The sequence below is a fragment of the Scardinius erythrophthalmus genome, assembly GCF_964197995.2.
Source record: "Scardinius erythrophthalmus genome assembly, chromosome: 22".
Taxonomy (NCBI): domain Eukaryota; kingdom Metazoa; phylum Chordata; class Actinopteri; order Cypriniformes; family Leuciscidae; genus Scardinius; species Scardinius erythrophthalmus.
The window spans coordinates 27,428,225-27,450,051 of record NC_138242.1 but is presented as its reverse complement, the minus strand read 5'-3'; the positions used below and the strand labels follow the sequence as shown (position 1 = coordinate 27,450,051).

Genomic DNA, 21,827 nt, shown 5'->3' with positions numbered 1-21,827 from the left:
TTAATCAGAGGTATAGGCTTAATTAGGAGAGTACGACAGGAGCAAACCAACAAAGAATAGCTTTGAATGTTAATTAGTTTGGAATGAAATGGTCAAAAGAACGGAGATGCCAATAATGGAATATAATGAGGTTGTGTTTTGGAAATGGTCCCAAAATCATCCTTTCTCCACTTTCTATAGTTGACAGGAAAATGCATGACATGTATTTAAATGCTCAATTGCATTAAGTTTGACCTTGTTCTCTGTCCTGATGTTACGTGCACAATTAATCATTAGCTATGTTTCCATCCAGCTATTTTATGTGCATTTTTGGGATATTGCATAAAAAAAAAAAAAAACGCTGAATGGAACCGCAAAGATGCACACACATGTGCTCAATTGAGGTGGATAAGAAGACACATAATCTACGATGGAAACACAATTACCAAATAAATCCATTGATCAGCAATTGATCAATCTCAACCGTGGATGTGATTGGATAACGGGACAAACCAGCAGACCAGTTTCATCAACATTTAATCTCAAATTAGACACTTTTTTTCCGAAGGAATGTACACTGCGTTGAAGGCGTATCAGTTCAAGAACGTTAATTACGCTGGGAATCGAATGCATGATTTTGGCGTTACCAGCACCATGCTTAATGTTAGAGCTTCAGGAAAGCACAAAAATAAAACAAAATCAAAATGTTTAATTATTAAAAAAAGTTACAATACTGTTTATAATATTTAAAATATTTGTTGAATTAAATAATTTTGTTCTCATGTTTATTTTTTGTTGTTGTATTGAATCCAGTTAGGGTCAGTTTGACCCATAACATAAGTCGTACCCAGAATTCGAATGTAATACAAGGGTTTAAAGGTCAAATGTTTTTGCTTTTCCATGTTTTTTGCCCTTTTTAACATGCAGAACTTGATTATCAGATTTTATTCATGTTTGATCCAGTGCTTAAAATCCAGTTATTAAATCGAAGGCAGACAGAGTACAGTACCAAGACATTCTGAAATAAATCCATATTCAGTTTCAATTGAACTATTCACTCTAATTTTCATGCTAAAAGTTTAAGTTGTAAAATAATTCAAAATAGCGTTTTCATATTCTATTTCACTGCACTGTACATGAAATAAAAATGACTGAAGAAGAATCCCTGTTGCTTACCTTGTCAGTTGACATTATAAGTCCTCTGAAGGGAAGTGCTGCTTACTCTAAAAGGGTTCACATAGAGTTTACTGGATGAAATCCAAGTAGGGGTCACACACAAACTGGAGAATGTCTGTATCACTGTCTGATTCTAACTAACAGGAGATTTCTCTCTAATTAATAAGCTAAGCCACTTCGATTGCTGCTGTTACTGCAGAGTAACTGTGTTTGGGAGCTCTGAATGATTTATGATGGCTGAAGATGTCTGTCAGCAAGATGTTCAAAGATCGCGTAGATGGATGGGGATTATTTGACTTGCACGAGTTTGATTAGTGTCTCTACACATTTAAATCTTAGGTATAAATTGATTAGCGTTCAAAGTGTAAAATCTTCCTGCGTCACATATGTCAGTGTCAGTTTAGCTGTAAATACAATTCTAAATCAAGGGGCTAATTCCATCAGTTTAGGCCTAAACCATTTTTGTCATTTTCTTGTCATAGTGAATCACACTTTACATTGTGCCTTTGTTTTGTCTCTTTCAGTGGTTACGAATTTGATTATGATTACTACAGAGATGATTTCTACAATAGGTATGTATGCATTTATTATCTGATTGCACACAATTTGAAATATTTGAGGATACTTGTCGAGTCTTAAATGAGCTAAAAAAGTCTTAAATGACCATAAAGAGTTGTGTCCATGGTGTCAGATCTGCATCATGTGCTTCAGATCTTAAAGTGACAGTAGCCTAATAAACCTGCTGCTGTCTGTCATTAATGTAAATCACTGAACAAAAGACAGAGAAAATCACTCACTGCTCTTGACTTAACTTTTGTAGATTTAATAATGATTAATCTACAGGGTGGGCCATTTATATGGATACACCGTAATAACATGGGAATGGTTGGTGATATTAAAGTCCTGTTTGTGGCACATTAGTATATGTGAGGGGGCAAACTCCTCAAGATGGGTGGTGACCATGGTGGCCATTTAGAAGTCGGCCATCTTGGATACAACTTTTGTTTTTTCAATAGGAAGAGGGCCATGTGACACATCAAACTTATTGGTAATGTCACAAGAAAAACAATGGTGTGCTTGGTTTCAACGTAACTTTATTCGTTCATGAGTTATTTACAAGCTTTTATCTTTGGGGTCATCTGAAGGCAATTGTCTATGGTGTGAAGATACGAGATGTGCAGCACCAGAAACTACGGATACCGGATGCCTGTGCTGGCATTTCTCCTGCGGTGTTGGTATCAGTGTGTGAAGAGTGGGAGAACAGGGTTGCATTGACAATCCAACACAATGGGCAGCACATTGAACACATTTTATAAGTGGTCAGAAACTTGTAAATAACTCATGAACGAATAAAGTTACGTTGAAACCAAGCACACCATTGTTTTTCTTGTGACATTACCAATAAGTTTGATGTGTCACATGGCCCTCTTCCTATTGAAAAAACAAAAGTTGTATCCAAGATGGCCGACTTCTAAATGGCCACCATGGTCACCACCCATCTTGAGGAGTTTGCCCCCTCACATATACTAATGTGCCACAAACAGGACTTTAATATCACCAACCATTCCCATGTTATTACGGTGTATCCATATAAATGGCCCACCCTGTGTATTAAAAATTTATGCAGTGAAGTGTTTGATAACTTTATTCAATTTCTGTATATTTCCTACTGGTTAGATCAAATATTTAAAATGTATAGTAATACTGTCTTTATGTTGTTTCTACATTCATTTGGAGATTAAATTAATAAAATAATATATTAAATGTTAATTTTAGGTGCAATTAATTGCAATTACGTGGTTACGAATTTGATTATGATTAATAGAGATGATTTCTACAATAGGCATGTATGCATTTATTTGCAGTTGTTGAAACCCTTAATCTAATTACACACATTTTGAAACACTCAAATCCTTCAAACCTATAAAAAGATGCTTACAACGAAATTCAAGTAATTAAATATGACATTCACAGAAAATCAATAATTTTATTTATCTTAAACACCTACAGTTTGTCCTTGAAAAGAAATCCATTAGCGTTGAGTAAATGGAGCTCATCTTTAATTTCTAAGAATTCCTGTTTTATTTTTTCGCTCGTTTCCTTCTTATGATCTCATCTTTTATTAGCAGAGACATTTACTAAATGTCAGCTGGGTGGAGAGCTGTGAATATCCAGGAGAGATTGATGGGAGAGCAAGGGCATGTGCCTTTGTTTGACATTTTTCCTGTACCTCCTTTCTTTTCTGTAAATTCTTTTGAAAAATTTGCCTGCCTTCATGACGAATTTCAAAAGTAGCTCTGCTAATTGCAGGGAAACCAGGAGTCAGAAATGTTTTCAGGGGTGAAAAACCTTTAAGATGCCATATAATTCCAAATCAAAAGGCTGGTTTTGAGTGATAATAAAGATGTTATGTCGTCTTTTGTAAACTCTGCACATCTACTTTGGTTCTTTTAACCGGTTAGGCTCTTTGACTATCACGGACGGGTGGCTCCTCCTCCGAGGGCAGTGATCCCGCTGAAGCGTTCGCGAGTGGTACTTCCATCCACTCGACGCGGGAAGAGTTCCTTCCCTATTAAAACCTCCTCCGCTTCTTCCTCAAGACCTCCATCTTCATCATCGTCCTTCTCCTCTGGGATGAAATGTAAGCCATTAAAAAATCTCACACAATTGTTTTTTTATCAAATTTATCAAAATGCAGCATGGTCTTATTTTTTATTTATTTATTATAAATAATTCCATAGAATTAAACATTTGACTGCAATTCATTCATCATTTAATTTAGTAAACACTAGGGGTGTGACGAGATCTTGAAAAAATTGTCATAAATGCCACTTGACTTGGTATTTTGTTGTCTAATGCAATGACATTCATGCATTTTCATACTTCTACTGCAAAAAGACATCAGTAATACACTGCTTGTTGCAGAAATCACTCCCACAGATCCACAATGTGCTTTACACCATTAAATCTCTGGCACTGGCAGACTGTGGCACACTGTGTGAATTCCATGGGCTTTATTCTTCATTGCTGGTTTATAGTCTGGAACATTTTGGTCAGTAGCTCTCCCTTACTGGTTACACAAAGTGAAACAGACTTTTTCTTATTTCATGGGAGCAGAAATCAAGAACGTATTGATTTTTGTAACCAAAGAGCATTCTGAGACTGGGGCTTGCGGCCATCTGAAATGCTGCTTTAATTCTGACTGGGATACGAGCCAAACGGCAAGACAGAAGATCATGCATTTGTGTTTGTAAATTAGAAATTCATAACACTAATTCAGATTTTATCTCTAACCCACAAGTAGCAGCTTTCACAGCATCTGTCAGCATCCCGCCTTCTCCTCGGAGCGGGGCTCAGAAGTCGAGATTAGCTGTGGTGCGTGACACTAATGCTCTTAGCTGTAGTGCTGTGGTCTCCGGGGGCTTTTCTTACAGCCAGAAATATCCATAGCATGCACACAAAAGTGCCACTGTTTACCTTAATCTGCATTTCACTGGAGTTCTCCCTTCTCTTCACAGCACAAACTGGAGATTAGCTTTATACGACACCAAAATAGCATTTAATTTGGCTTGAAAAGTTTACGGTGGCTGTTTTGCTCAAAACAACCGCTGATGAAAATGCAGTCTGTAAGATCAGAATTGACTTTTTTTTTCCTTTTTTGCATTCTGTCACCCAGAAAACACAATTCTATATAGTAGAGGATATCTGAAATTTGCTGCAAACACAACTTCTGCAGTTTTCATCACCCTTAAACTAGTTTGACATGAATAGCAAAACCTGCTTCATCTGCCTGTGAAATCATTTTGGGAAATTTAACTATTTAACTATTTAAGTGTAACTGTGACTTGCTGTACTCTAAATATTTTAAACAGGATTTGCTAATTCTATTATGCATGAAGCTTTTGTGGCCTCCTATTAATACCACAAGCCTTTTTACTTTTTAATTTGTCACTCTATAAGGACCATTTAAAATTAACTCATGGCAAAAAGGTGATTTATAAAAAAAAAAATAACAAAACTTACCAGTTTGTAACCAGTTACACAATCTAAGATATAGTAAAGACAGGGGCATGAAAATAGTTCAAAGCTGAGTTTATTTGATTAAAAATACAGTAAAGACAGTAATATTGTGAAATATGATTACAATTTAAAATAAGTTTTTTATTTTAATGCATTATAAAATGTAATCTATTCCTGTGATGCAAAGCTGAATTTTCAGCAGCCATTAATCCAGTCTTCAGGGTCACATGACCTTCAGAAATCATCTTTTTTCTTCTTAAGTGTTCACTTGTTTACCAGTAGCCATGGCAAAAACATGATTGGAATCTTATTTCAGAAAAGTTATTATAATTTAAGAGGGCTTAGAACTTGTAACAACTAGCCCTGATATATATATATATATATATATATATATATATATATATATATATATATATATATATATATATATATATATATATATATATATATTATTTATTATTTATTATTATTTAAACCTTTGTTTAACCAGGAGAATCCCATTGAGATTAAGAACCTCTTTTGCAAGGGTGACCTTGCCAAGACAGGCGGCATATAAAAAATAATACAAACACATAGGTACAGACAAATAACACAGAAAACTAGAACTAACATTTCATAAAATCATTTGAAATCATTTTTACAATCTAAAAACATTTACATATTGAGGCATCTGCCTCTACGTCTTTCACATACATTTTATTCTAGAATCTTGATGCATGTAATGTAGCCTATACTGCACGCCACACGTCCTCTAAATTATTCCAAAGTAAACCGCTTAAAACAGGGGATAAAGAGTAAGTTAACTCATCTGTCAAAAACAAAATGATGCTCCTCTAGTTTGTTTCATAGGTTGCCCAGATTAAAACTCCTTCGGAATTCACATTTGCGAGCATAAAGCCGTTTTTGGACATGTTGTATGTGGAGTTTTGAAACCATTTAAATGGTTGCACGCAGACGCGTTCATTGAATTTCAGTAGATACGACGCTTCGTCAACTAAACGCCTACACGCAGAGCTTTCTGCCTCAGGCGGGTGATGGCAGGTGACACCATTTTGTGAGGTAGAGGAAAAGCTGGCAGCGGTGTGACAACAGTGCTGGGTCACGCTGTGTTATCAGGGCTGAAGGCGGTGACGGCAAAGCGACAAGCTTCAGCCTTCTCAAGGAGAGGAACGGCTTGAAAAATACAGACTAATGAATTTTTCAACAAAGCATTTATATGTATCCTGGAGCTCCAATTATCATGAAGAAACCCGTCTGTCCGTGTCAAGAGCGGCCTCGAAAGGTTTTCATAGAGGTCCATTTAGCCCATGCCACATTTTCTGCAGTAACTTATGTTTTAGAAACAAGATTTCCAGACACTTTTCATGAATGAAGCAATGTATTTGAACGGATCCTTTGCATTATTGATACAGACTCGTACTTATTTTTTTCTCCAATCATTCAGTGACTCACTTATAAAGACATTTAGTTTTTTCGTTCATTAATGAATCAGTGATATTAACTAATCATATATTTTTCTGATCTTTCGTTCATGAATGAATTAGCATTTTTTTTAAACTCACTCAAAAAGTTGTTTAATTTGCAAATGAGTCAACGCATTTGAACAGACGGCTTGAATGTAGGCTCACGCAAATAAAATCACTTGTTTAGTTCCTGAATGAAGTGGCATTTTCAAATGAATCACTTGATTGAATGATTCAAATGTAAGACATTCACTTTGTTTAGTTCCTGAATGAATAGTTGTTTTTTAACTAATCTGTTGGAATCATTATGGAAATGATCCGACTGCATCTGTGTTCTTGAATGTGTCAGTAGATCACGCGCAGAACTTTCCACTCCCATCGGTGCTTTCATGTAATTGCACTCTCATTCTAATTCGCCCTGTTTGGTAAACCTGGCCCTTAGCATGTAAAACAGATCTACAGAAGGTGAGGTTTTGGGCTGATTTCTAACCACCTGAAAGCTGAAGTTACACTAAGTAGCTCTGAAAGATGTCAAGAACCATTTCCATATTTTATACTGATTCTGCATTGGATACCATTTGCTGCCCTTTTTCTAGCCTATTTGGGCTTTCAGTTACCACCAAGTTCATTCTGGTTTGCTCAGAGCGGCCTTCTGATTTTAAATGTTTATTAGATTCAATGTGTGTTCAATGGTGTAGTCATCTGAGGGAGATTAATCTGACAGCTTCCAGATGAAAAAAAAAAGCATTGGAATATTTAAAGCACAGAGTATTTACAGAAATTAGCAGCATGAATTAAGCTAGCAGGCTTTGAGCAGAGACTTTTCATCCCATATTAATAGTATAGAGAGTCTTTCAGGGTGACCAGGGGTGAATCTTTTGCTCATGAGCACAATGTCATGCAAGATTGTAAACTGTCTAGTTCATCTTTAGGACTGAACTACAACTTAAGTGTTAGCAGACCAGATCTGGAGCCAGGTGAAGACAAACAATCTCCAAGAATAATGTACTTTTGCAATATGCATATTTATGCATAGTCTCCCTATGCTTGGAATGCCCTGATGTTCTGTGTAATTATAGCCGTTTAACCTCGTTCTCAGTCTCATTAACACATTTTTTTTTTTACATATTTTCATTACATACATGGAATGGAGTAAATATCACTTTAAGCAAATAAGCAAAACATTATAACGTAAAAGTGGGTGCAGCTATTTTTTTTAATTGCCTTTTTTCCCCTATCACATATTTTAGTCATCATAAATAAAGTATTATTCGAAAGCTTAAACGCTCAAAATTCATCCTACTAAAACTCTTTTGAAATTGAACATTGCATTACCAGGGAAATGGTGCTTTAAAACACCATCCATTTTTGTGATACCAACTTCAAATTTGGAACAAAACTTGGATAGACATATGGCTTTCATTTTTTTCTAGACATTTTAGAGTCCAAATTGTTTTGTAAAATATACATTTTGAATAAAATAAAAACCTTTAATTTAGTACACTTGCTTTACAGTACACCTAAACTTCTGTACATTTTCAAGCTGATATCAATAATCCACTGAGTGTCTTCTTCAAAAATAGACCTGTGTTCTTAAGCATTTATGAATTAAAACCATTTAAGTTCAGATCTCAAAAGGGGATGACAGTAAAGAAACGAAACAGTGTGCAATGAACAGCATGATAATATTGCATTGCGAATGAACTCTTACTGAGTCGGCTGTCAGAAGAAACAAGCATCACACTTAGTTATTTGTATTTGCTTCAGGCTGCAAACAGTTCTTGTTAGGTTTTATTGACTGATAAAAGCAGCATCTATGAAAACACATGGAGAAACATGATCTTTCTTGCATTGGCCGATATTAACCAGCGTGTCTGAATGAGATAAGAACTAGATGTACCGCATCGCGGTACAAAATATGACCGCCGCTCAGGCCTGCACTGGCTTTCCACAAAAATAAATGACGTGGAGTAATTTGGCTGTATTGCGTGTTTATGTATATACCTATAAAAAGTAATAGTATGTGCATGTCTGTCTGTGTGTGTGTGTGTGTGTGTGTGTGTGTGTGTGTGTGTGTGTGTGTTTGTGTATGTGTGTGTCTGTGTGTGTGTCTGTGCATGTATGTATGTGTGCGCGTGTGTGTTTGTGTGTCTGTGTATGGGTGTGTGTCTGTGCGTGTGGATGTCAGTGTGTGTGCATGCTTGCATTTGTTTGTATTCCTGCATGTGTGTGTGTGACAGTATCATCCTAAACCAGCAACCCTTCGCTCAACAGCACCATCTACAGGCCGATGAGTGTACAGTCACTAAATGTGCACATAAATGAATTTATTTTATACCCCCCCCCCCCCCCCATGGATGAAATTCTACAAAACTTAGCAGAGGATACCCCCAGAGGATGTCAAGTTAATCATACACATGAAATATGGTGCAGTTCTGAACATCTCCACTGAAGATAGGGGTGATAAAAGCAGAATAATATTGCATTTTCATTTTTTATGGGAGGGGCGCAAATCACAAATGACTGATTATGGGCTAGGTTGATGTGGGCCCTTAAGAGTGGGCCCTACATACCATAAAAATTTCTTCATCCTCGGTGCCACGGTTCAGGTAGTTATTTAGGAAAAACTGCATTTTTTTGGGTTTGGGGGGGCCCAGCGCGGGGGGGGGGAGTGGCCCCCGGGGACCAAACGAAATTTTTACGTAGAAGTGTAGTGGGGCTACATGCCCACCAAATTTCATGTTCCCCAGTGCTTCGGTGTCCCTGGTATCGTTGACGAAAAATTTACGGGGGCCCCAGCGTGGGGGGGGGGGAAGTGGCCCCCGGGGACCAAACGAAATTTTTCCGTAAAAGTCTAGTAGACCAACATACCATAAAAATTTCTTCATCCTCGTTGCCACGGTTCAGGTAGTTATTTAGGAAAAACTGCATTTTTTTGGGTTTGGGGGGGCCCAGCGCGGGGGGGGAGTGGCCCCCGGGGACCAAACGAAATTTTTCCTTAGAAGTCTAGTGGGGCTGCATGCCCACCAAATTTCATGTTCCCCGGTGCTTCGGTGTCCCTGGTATCGTTGACGAAAAATTCAGTAAGGTGACGAAAAAAAAAAAAAAAAAAAACTTTGACAATCCCTATATGACCGCTTTCGCTAGCTACGCTAGCGGCGGTCATAATAATTAAAAACAGCAAGACAGGGAATTCTTTAAACTCCTAGTTTCGAACCAGCAGGCCTGAACAAGTTTGCTGACATTATCTGTAGTGATAAAAATCATGAACATGGTTGCACTGTTATCTCCTCAAATAATGTGTTTATTGCATTTTCTTCTCCAGCAGTGAAAACTGATCAACTCCAGACTATCAAACGTGAACTGACTCAGATCAAGACGAAGATCGACTCTCTTCTGGGCCGCCTGGAGAAGATCGAGAAACAGCAGAGATCTGAGTGCGGTGAGTCAGACACAGAGCTATAGGAGAGCAGACATAAAATCCAGTCCTGCAGGACAGGGTTGCAAACATCGGCTGTACAGGGAGAAATATTGGGAGTGCATATACGCTATCTATCTCGGTGACAGGCGAGGAGACAGCAGCCAATTTGTCATAACTGTTATAAAGCCAATCTTGCACTGTTTTACTATAGCAAATCCCATTTCACCATGTTCACCAGTAGATGAGAGCGCTGTTTTCATCCACTGGGGAACGGCAGTCTCGGATTCAAGAGTCAAACTTTAGGTCTATTCCATGGGCTTGGTTTCAGATTAAAGACAGTTCACCCAAAAATTACTGTTCTTTCATCATTTACTCGCACTCATGTCATTCCAAACCTGTATGACTGCCTTCTACCATTATAAAACCCTAAGACCACTAAATAATCAACAAAACACTGTTGTACACAATTTCCTACATGCCTTCTGTCATCTAATTGATGGTTTTATATTTTTTTTTAAAAGGTATTTTAGGATAATTCGTCCCTCTTCAGATTGTGGTACATGTTGTTTTACTGTGAAATCTTTAATGGTCTTTATAAAAATAACTTAAATTGTTTGTCATTTTTCAAGATGATCACTCTTATTAATGACTGAAGCAACTTAAGTTTACTTGATTTGTCTAAAAATGAGATATGGATAATCAAGTTAAAATGTATCAAATATTACTTTTGATGAAAGTTCATTAAAAATGCAGAGCTTTAATCATAAAACTAAGCATTTAAATATCATCTTAAGACACATTATTGGGAGAATGTTATAGAGTGGCAACTGATATTTATATGCCTTTTATGCAAGTTGTCTGCTAAACTGCTATAAAGATCTAATTTACATTACAAGCTATCAGAATTTCATTGTACTTTTTGGCCATATAAATATCAACAATTGCACCAAATTGCACATGTTTGTGTCTCTGAATAACTGTGGAGAAACTGGGGTGTGTTTTCTTCTTCCTCGAGAGTGAGTGCCATATTCTCTTATATCATCCTATATAGGCCATTAAAGCCTGATTTATCAAAAATATGAAACTCAACAAACATTTTTTTGATATGTTGTCTAAACTTCTATAAAAAAAAAATATATCTATAAATATATATATATAAGCTTTACAGTCATTAGCTTAATGCATCATATTGGCATATGAGTCAAACTAAGAAAGTCAAACGGGTTTAGAATAACATGAGGGTGGAAAATAATTTTTCATTATGTTAATTATGTATAATCGTCACAAATATCCATGTCTTTTCTTCAGAGCCTCATAGGAAATATGAGGAGAACTGTGACTCTTTGCATGAGGAGTCGATATCAGAGACGGCGGACAACTCCGGAGAGGAGGGAGGAGAGGGAGCGCTGGATGCGGAGGCGGGAGAAATGACAGATGGTGGCGAGGATGACTACGATGAAGAAGGCAGCACTGATCTGGTACGTTCGCCCCCGCGGGCCTCGCTGGCAGCCGCGGGTCTGAAAAGCCATGTTGAAGCTAATTCTGCAGATTTATTCATCGTTGCGGACATGAGAGACGCAGGGTTGGGAGAGCAGAAGCTGACAGGGAGGGTTCCGCTGGGCTGCTTCGAGCTCTCTTACCCCTCACCTGTCACGCTCTGTAATTAAAACAGAGTCAGAACCTCTGGAGACACTACGGTCCAGCAGCAAAGTCAATTTAAGATTTAGGGTGTGCTTCCCACTGAGGAGACAGGCAGAATGTATTTTAATGAGCTCTTCCATTTTCTTAAACTGTGGAAATGAGAGGGAAACCTTAAGGCGAACTCCCGCTGGAAAGATTCCCAATGGTGTGCTACCCACATTTCAGGTCAGACTGTGACCTCCAACGCAGCTGGATTTAGTAGATACCCAAACAATACACACATAAATTAGCTAGACTTTTTAAAGAAGATCTGGAGATGTGATTTCGGGCCGTAAATTCTGCAATTGTTTTCTATGACTTGAGGTCATAGGATTGTTTGATTATTATGATGAATGCAAGTATTGAGGAAGTAAATCTCAAAGTCTTTTGAGAGCCGGAGCTGCTCTTTCTCAGTAGAGGAATCGCTCTGCTCTTCTGATACCGTGCAGCTTTTATTGATATTCATTTGTCCGTCTGAAAAAGTATGGGCTGTTAGATGATGTGAATGAGTTAAATATATTATCTAACAGAGAATTAGTTTGATATAAAGTCTTGGAACATCTGAGACATTTTGCACACAAAATGGTTAAATCAGTTGGACACCATTATTTTAATATATTTTTAAAATGTAATTGATCCCTGTGTTGGCAAAGCCGAATTTTACTCCAGTCTTCAGTCACTGCTGCTTTGCTGCTTATTATTATTATTATTGTCATCATGTGTTATGCTTATGTTGTGATGCTTAAAGGAACACTCCACCGTTTTTTTGAAATAGGGCTTATTCACCTTCTTTCCTACATTTAGATAGGTGGCCAAATGCATTTTTGTCTCAGTGCATGCATTGTTTTAGTTTGACAGGGTCGACGCTAGCTTTGCTTAGCATAATGAATGGACTCCTTTGTTGCCAGCTAGCATGTCCTGAGTAAAAGTGATATAAAAAAAAAAACACCTAATTACTTCTTGCCTGCGTATTCACAACGAGTACAAATAGCGATGCAGATTAACACTAGGCGATTTCCTAGGCAGATATTGACTTATATATTAAGGACTATATTAGCTGGAAGCATTGGCGAAGCACTGCTACTTGGGCGTGATATCTCTGCGCTCAAGTCGCAGTGCTTCGCCTGTGCTTCCTCCTAATATAGTCCCTAGTCAATATCTGCATAGGAAATCGCCTAGTGTTAATCTGCATCACTATTTGTACTTGTTGTGAATACGCAGGCCACAAGAAGTAATTAGGTGTTTTTTTTGTTTGTTTTGTTTTTTATCACTTTCACTCAGAACATGCTAGCTGGCAACAAAGGATTCCATTCATTATGCTAAGCTAAGCTAGCGCCGACCCTGTCAAACTAAAACAATGCATGCACTGAGACAAAAATGTATTTGCCCACCTATCTAAATGTAGGGAAGAAGGTGAATAAGCCCTATTTCAAAAAAACGGTGGAGTCTTCCTTTAATATTTTTGTGGAAAACATAATTTTTTATCAGGATTCTTTGATTGATTGAAAGATTAAAAAAAGATTTTAATTTCAAATAAATGCTATGTATATATGTCTAGAAGTATGTATTAATATTCTAGAAGTCATGGTGCACAGGTTTATTGGGACTATAAAAGTGCATTTCTAATTTGAGAGTTCAGATTTTGCTGTGCTAATCGGTATTCCTGAACTGATTTCTTTTTTATTCGTGTTTCAGATGGAGAATCATGTGTCTGATATTGACAATTGAAGGTAAGTTGATTTATATTCTCTGTATTTTATTTCATAGATGTATGTAAATGCTTTTATACTAGGGATGGGCATAATTAATCGACAATCGATAATCGATCGTTAAGAATTTCGTCGATCACGTTTATTTGTTATCAATTAATCATGCAGGTTGCGTTGCGTAGTGTGAGTCTTGAAGCAATGGAATTGATTTTAGCGCGGAGGTACCTGTGCTGTGCATCCCGGCAACGTCAGTCCCCTCAGAACGGGTGTTTTCGGCGGCTGGACTGGCTGTCACCAGGTTGCGGTCGCATCTGATCCCAGATCATGTCAACATGCTTATCTTTCTCAACAGAAATCAGTGTACTGGTGCAGAAGTTCTATGGGAACTTCATGCGTTTTCTCAGATCGGATAGCTATCTGATTTATCAAAACGATTCCATTTACACCCGGTCATATAAATGTGTTTTTGCAAAACGGATATAAATCCGATCTTGAATTCCCGCGCTACATATTTAAATTGTTGCACGTCCGAAAGCAACTGATATGAGCTGCATTTTATTGATCATCAGCGATAATTTCTAAATCAAAGACTGCAACAATATTGTGGCAACAGCCCTGGTAAGATCATTTCGGTTCTTTACTTTTAATGAAGATGATTGTGTGTTGATGAATGACTTTCACTTTGATTTGCGATAGTTTGCACGTCGGCTTGATGAATAGATGCTCATCTGTGGTGATGCGTGTTCCACTAACGCCGTCATATCTGGCTATAACATGACATATAGCCTAGGCCTATAAAACGCACTCACATGTTTAATTCTTAGCATTTTTGGGATAAGTCAAATTTACATATGTAGTTTCAACAACCAGATGCATTTACTCTTGTCCAGTTTCGTCTGGAATGCGTCTCAGATCTCCTCCTGAAGTGGTTTGAGCGATCGGGTTTAAATCCGTCTCGAATGCGTTTCGGAGGGCATTTACACCTGGTCTTTTCACGATCGGATAGCTATCCGATCACAGAAAACGGATGAAGTGGCCATGCATGGGTCTCTGTTCAAGAACGCCGGCTCGCAGCTGCAGGTTCCGCTGTTTTAGAGCACCGCAGGGCATATCTTCAAGTCTACCGAACGTCCAGTTTCACTGCCACAAGTTGATCTTCTTGTAATAAAGATCTCATCGAGGACAAACAAACTGTATTTTTGTATTTTCATTGCATTTTTAATTTATAAAAAGTTGAAGAAATAATGAATTTCAATATAAAAATATTAATGATTAATCGATAGTCGATCGTTAATTCTCCCGACGATCGACTAAGAAAATTTAATCGAATGCCCATCTCTATTTTATACAGTAGATATTCTTAGTTTCATCGATGCATTTATCCATTTTCATGGTAATTGAATAAATCATATTGATCACAGAATGCAGTGCAAATACAGTCTTGTTTTTAGAGTTCTGCATCCAGAGAGGAAATCAACTCTTCATTGAACAGAAGACATGAAACTCTGTGAAGACGGACGTCTCTTCTCTAAGAGGCCATGAAGACTCTGGATTGGCTGATTAGACGCAGGGCACATATTTGGACAAGTTTAGCATCTGTTAGTCACAACTGCTGTTTTTCATTTAATAATGTTGTCACATTCAATCATATTTGACTTTTACAGGATATGTGCAAATCAAAAAAAAGAAAAGTTAATTTTTAGGTTCGTCATGCAAACACTAAAGTTTGGTTTATTATTATTATTTTTTTATTTTTATTTCAAGGATAATTTTCCTTGAGCAAAGTTTTTACAGTCTGTGTGTGGAAAATGAGCCTTAAAAGTCCGAAAAATGTAACATGGCGTTTTTGAAACCTTCAGTATTAACAGAGAATTTAAGTAATTCTAGAATTTAAAATATGAGGTCTGGCAATGAACATGTTGCATTAGAACACCAGCCAAAACTTGTTTGTGTCTGCTTGATTTTATTTATTTACATCTTTATTTAATTTTTTTTATATAATTTTTTTTTTTTTTGCATCCGCATTCCCAAATGTTCTCTCTCACACACACTCGTACTTATTTCCTTGCCAATTTATGCTTTCTGAAAATGTTTTCTGTGCAATATTTGATTGTGTAATTCTTCTCCATGGATCAAAATATATTTTTGATTCCCAGACCGAATCCACTAAAAGTCAAGCATTTGGTTTAATGAAAGTTTTAGCTCCGTACTGCCACATTAGTTTCATCAGACTCAAACTTATACACATCAGTGTGACTGAAATATTGTCAGACCACTATAACTGGAAAAAAGGAATTATGTCTTAATGTGTCATAATTTGTAATGATACTGTAAAGATGATATTGTGTGTACATTGTCACTGTATTTTGTTTTTATCATGCATAGCTGTGTGTAATTCAGAGCGACATGTAGTGGTCACATTGTTTCCGTTCTCTATGATGTCATTTCGGTATGGAGTGTGTCATAATGAACTCTATTTTTGTATGGCAGATTTACAGAAAAAGCTTCAAAATATTCATATTTGTTCTGCTGACATTTTCATTCTGCTATTGTACATAATTTATTTGTTTAAATAAGAGTGTGGAACTGTATGTGTATAGCTTAAAAAAAAGAAAAAGATTGATGGAAAATGGATCCGATCCGCTGGAAATATGTGATGATTTTTTTTTATATTTTGAAATTGGTGTCATGTTTGGGAGAAAAACTATTCTATACCAGTCTAGGTCACTGATGACATCTCAGAGGCCTAGAAATATAATTGAATCAATTCATATTGTATAGAAATGTAAACTATTTGTAAAGATATTTTTATGATTGGCATGTTAATTAATGTATTTTCAGTTCGTTGTCTGGCTATAGGCTTTGTGGTATAGGAACAGACTGCCATTCCAATCACTATATAAAAATTGCGAAAAATTATTTTCTTTCTATATTTGTTGTGGAGCAGAACTGAATGCAATATTTCAGCTATAAGGTCAGCCTAAAATGCACTGGTTTTAAGAATAAAAGAAAAATATTTACTGGCATTCTAAGGCTATTCATGTGACAATTAATTTGGCTGTGATTTTGCAGTCATAACAGACACTAGAATATTTATTAAATTATCATCACTTACAGCCTTGAATTGCCATGTTTGAGTATCATTAAAGGTGAAGTGTATAATTTCTATGACACTAGTGGCATCTAGTGGAATTATAAAAAATAAATGATATTTTTCAAACGCCCCTTTCGCACATCGTGCCTCCCCCAACATATTAGAAATACTTTTAGCGGTGTTGCTATGTGTCATGAGTAGCAACTATTGAGTAGGCTAAAGGCCTGTTCACACCAGCAACGATAAATAAAAAGATAACCATAACAATAACTATTATCTAACTATTACTCGCTTTAAATGCTCAAGCTCGTTACAGCAGGATTGATTCTGATTGGCTGACAAAAGTTTTCATCAGTGTTCATCGTCATGAAAGTGATTCCAATTATATTGTTTAATATTGTTTAAAAAATGAATCGCTACTTTTCCAAAAGAATAGCTACTTTTCCCCAAAAAGAATCACTACTTTCTCAAAAAGGAATCCCTACTTTTTCAAAAAGAATTGCTACTTTTTCAAAAAGAATCGCTACTTTTTCAAAAAGAATCGCTACTTTTTCAAAAAAGAATCGCTACTTTTCCCAAAAAAGAATCGCTACTTTTCCCAAAAAAGAATCGCTACTTTTTCAAAATGAATCGTTACTTTTTCAAAAAGAATCGCTACTTTTTCTAAATGAATCGATACTTTTCCTAACAAATTAAATATTTATATATAATATAAATTTTATATATATATATATATATATATATATATATATATATATAGTGTGTGTGTGTGTATAATATATATATATATATATATATATATATATATACAACTACATACATAGACACACACACACACATACAGTTAGTATATGTTACGCATATAAACACAAACTTACCGGTATGTTAGATGCAATTAATTGATTTGAAAGCACTAATTCAAGCAAACGCCCCTTTCGCACATCGCGCCTCCCCCAACATATTAGAAATACTTTTAGCGGTGTTGCTATGTGTCATGAGTAGCAACTATTGAGTAGGCTAAAGGCCTGTTCACACCAGCAACGATAAATAAAAAGATAACCATAACAATAACTATTATCTATTACTCGCTTTAAATGCTCAAGCTCGTTACAGCAGGATTGATTCTGATTGGCTGACAAAAGTTTTCATCAGTGTTCATCGTAATGAAAGTGATTCCAATTATATTGTTTAATATTGTTTAAAAAAGAATCGCTACATTTTCAAAAATGAATCGCTACTTTTCCCCAAAAAGAATCGCTACTTTCTCAAAAAGAATCGCTACTTTCTCAAAAAAAAAAAAAAGAATTGCTACTTTTTCAAAAAGAATTGCTACTTTCTCAAAAAAGAATCGCTACTTTTTCAAAAATGAATCGCTACTTTTCCCCAAAAAGAATCGCTACTTTTCCCAAAAAAGAATCGCTACTTTTTCAAAATGAATCGTTACTTTTTCAAAAAGAATCGCTACTTTTTCTAAATGAATCGATATTTTTCCTAACAAATTAAATATTTATATATAATATAAATTATATATATATATATATATATATATATATATATATATATATATATACATATAGTGTGTGTGTATAATATATATATATATATATATATATATACAACTTCATACATAGACACACACACACGCACACACACATACAGTTAGTATATGTTACGCATATAAACAAACTTATGTTAGATGCAATTAATTGATTTGAAAGCACTAATTTTAACACAAAAAAAATCTTCACCTTTAAGCCTATAGAACATTTTTAAATGCAAAAAAAAGAGAGAAAGCTGGCACTGTCATTGTGTGTATGTGAGGTTGGTTCGGGAGGAATCGCAGCACCTGTCGTTGTTTTGGATGCACCTGAGTGCAGCTGTAGCAGATGGCAAATCAAATACTCTCAATTTATCAACATCTAAACCAAATGTCTGGGTTAATTAGGGCCACTGGCCACTTCACATGGAATCAGTTCATTGTATTAACTTCTTCCCAATTCCCATTTCACCAATATTCATGAGACAATTACCACTAAAATGAAAGAAGCTGTTTAGAAATAATTAATTTGATTGATTGATTAATTATATTAATATAAATGGAAAATATGTATATACGCTATACTGACTTATGCTTATTTGACATCCTTATTTGCATTTATTTTCAGTCAAGCCTAAAAAAATGGATAGCAACTTTTGTATATGCAATGGAATGACTTAAGCACATCTCTCATATCATGATCAAAATCACAGTCACATGACATTTGTTGTTTACAAAATGATTTTCAAAATCCAATTATCATGATTTTATACACGGATGCATTATGAATGAGGGAAAACATTTGCATTTGGATGGATTCCAACAGCATTACTATTCCCAAATAAGACAGAAAACAATTATACAGGTTTCAAATTTCATATCAGCTTAAACTGATTGGAATTCACCAAATAGTCAAATTTTTTCATTACTCAGTCTTGGTCTAATTTATTTTACAGTCAGCTGTGTTACTATATCCTCCTGCAAAAAAAAAAAAAGGAAAGAAGGAATCCAATATCCAATTTCATATCTAAAATTAAAGTGGTTTTGCAGCATTATAAATACTCATCTCCTAGCTCACTGCACAAATCTTCATTAACATTTATATTGTATTAGCTCAGGGCTGGATATGCACTTTTTTTTCCATGGTCATATTTGAAAAATATTCAAATGAAGTTGGTTGTTATGACAATAATCTGTGCAAAGTTTTCTAATGACTCACACTGCATAAAAATATAATGGAAAGAGTTCTGATATGTCATCTAGAGGTGACTATGAAACTTACTAAATTTTATCTTAGTTATGAGCAATAATAGCACTTGTTAAATTGTCTTTGAACCCTTGATAGCGAGTCAGGCAGGATATCATGATAACAGATTAACAAAACAATCTCCTGATGTGAACTAGACTATGTTGTGAAAACTAAAATATTTATTGTCTAATGACAGACTGCATGAGTAAAAAAAAGAAAGAAAGAAATTCATTCTGAAATCATAGGTGAATCCCTTAGTCAGTTACACTTTATAATAAAGTCCCAATAGTTAACGTTAGTTAATGCTCATTGTTAGTTTATGGTATTAATTCAATACATTGGTTACATTATTAATCTTTTTTAACCTTATCAATATATAGCCTATAGTTAATAAATACAACTGTTCATTGTTAGTTCATGTTGGCTCGGGTCCATTACATAATATTAACAGATAAAAAAAAAAAAGTATTTTAATAAAGTAGGCCTAGTAAACATCAATGATAACATTAAACGTAGGCTACTCTGTAACTTTTGACCCAAGCGTTTGACCGGTTTGCGGAAGAACATTGTTTTGGTCGTGTTTCGGCTCTGCGTGACTGTGCGGATGAATATGACCTTTCACAATAGATGAACTCTGTTAGAGAGCTACATATGGCAATTTATATCTGCAATAAAATACCGTACTCACCTGTTTAGCAATAAAAACAGCCTCAGTTCTCACCATCTCCCCAAACCAAGCCAATGTTGATTCTGGTTTCATTACGAGCTCTGTCGCGTTTTCTTTTCTTCTCTTTTTGGCAGCAGACAAAAGATTACGACATGATTTGACGAGACACGCTCGTGCGAGTGACGCATGGACACAATTTCCCATGAAAAACCAACAGGTCTAAAATATAAACGCATATAATAGGCTTACCATAGCGAATCAAGGTTAAGATTCAAAAAACACGCTTTGGAAGAAGGATTGATGATTATAAATAATGACTCGTTATTTAAATGTAGTTCATTTTGAACTAAAAAAGTTAGGCTACAGTACATAGTGTATCTTTAACTAGGATTACTAAATGCTTAAAAGTATTACACTGAACGACTTGATTTAAAGACCAAAGCATTGAGCACTTTTTATAAACCACACATCTCTTTAATTTTTAGTACCAGCTAAACCTCCATTTATTTAGATGTATTAATGCAACTCTTAAAACATTAGTCTAAGTCTTCAGTCATAATTAATGGCTATCGTCTTTGGAACAAAAGCTGTTGACCAACTTGTTCAGAAGCTCAGGTGGAAGGAATGGAAAATGGATTTTTTTCTTCTTCCAGCATCCAGCGCAGATCAGGGAGAAAATTGCATATTGATTTCCTTCAACATTGTTGAAGTGGGAAAGGCTTCCATGTCCTCATCAGCCCATGTGTTGTCTGGGGTCCGTGTACTCTCTGTAGACTGATGTTCCTTGAGTTTTGATTGAACAGACCGAACTGCTTCTGATGGGCAATGACTTGAAGAGGTCACGGGCCAGCAGCGGTCGAAAATTATTATCTGGGATGATTTGCTTTCAAGATTTCAGATTTATGAGTTTCAGACAGATATGTGCTTTCTATCCTTTGCTTATTGATGAGGTTTAGAGGGAAAGATTATATATATATATATATATAATCTTCATTTAAAAAATATTTTAGAATAAAATTGGTTAAATTACTCTGCCATTGCCATTTTGTTTTTTTCTAAAAGCCCACTTGGAATTTAAATGAATTAATTACTTCACATTTATACTTATTTAATAATAAATACACCATTTTAAATTCACTAATTATAATAAATTATACTAATTATACACATTTAAAAATTAACTGTACAACAAATTTCTTATGTCAATATATTAAAAACTGACTAAGGGCATACATTTACATGACAGCGATGTACTAAAAACTGAAAAGTTTTTCCTTTGTGATTTTCGCATAAAGACGACAACGTTGGCAAAACGATCCCCGTTTAAAACGATTAAAAATGCTATATTACATGCCAGGCCAGTAGTTGGCGATGTTACCTTGTAAAGAAACTACGCATCTATAGACTAAGCACATAATACACAGTTTTCCCAAATTTGTGTTTTTGTACTTTACATGGAGACAATAACGGTATTGTTACGACATTTTCAAAAGTTTTCAGGCCCCTAAAACGCTGTTGTCGTGAAAACGAAAGGCCAAAACACATAAACAGTTTTCCGTTTTTAGTTCAAAACTGTATCGCGTAAATTACCTCTTAGAAGTCAAAAGGAAGGCATGGATGAAATAAATTCAATTTTCCTTGATAATTACAACCGAATTTGTTACACATTACACAAGAGATTTCTTAACATAAATTACCACGTAGACTCAAACACCTATAGTGGAAACCTGACAGAATTGAGTAACTCAACTGATAGCAATTCAATGGCTAATGCCCATTAACATGCTATAACTTTTTTATACTTAATGCAATGCTTGAAATAAGCAGGACGC

General features: G+C 35.6%; 1 protein-coding gene across 2 annotated transcripts in view; it reads left to right on the top strand.

Moving 5' to 3' along the window:
• The window catches only part of LOC308682931 (RALY RNA binding protein like), a gene marked incomplete at its 5' end in the record, with an annotated part of 63,050 nt that extends 46,385 nt beyond the window's left edge, over positions 1–16,665 (top strand). Inside the window, 6 exons of one of the 2 annotated variants that reach the window (XM_081352948.1) lie at positions 1,680–1,727; positions 3,618–3,796; positions 9,967–10,080; positions 11,368–11,537; positions 13,435–13,469; positions 14,900–16,665. In XM_081352948.1, the coding sequence (XP_081209074.1) occupies positions 1,680–1,727; positions 3,618–3,796; positions 9,967–10,080; positions 11,368–11,537; positions 13,435–13,467 (544 nt within the window). In that variant the 3' untranslated portion in view covers positions 13,468–13,469; positions 14,900–16,665. Of the gene's footprint in view, positions 1–1,679; positions 1,728–3,617; positions 3,797–9,963; positions 10,081–11,367; positions 11,538–13,434; positions 13,470–14,899 lie in introns of both variants that reach the window. The other variant, XM_081352949.1, reaches the window with a different exon arrangement.
• Positions 16,666–21,827: the final 5,162 nt, after the last annotated feature.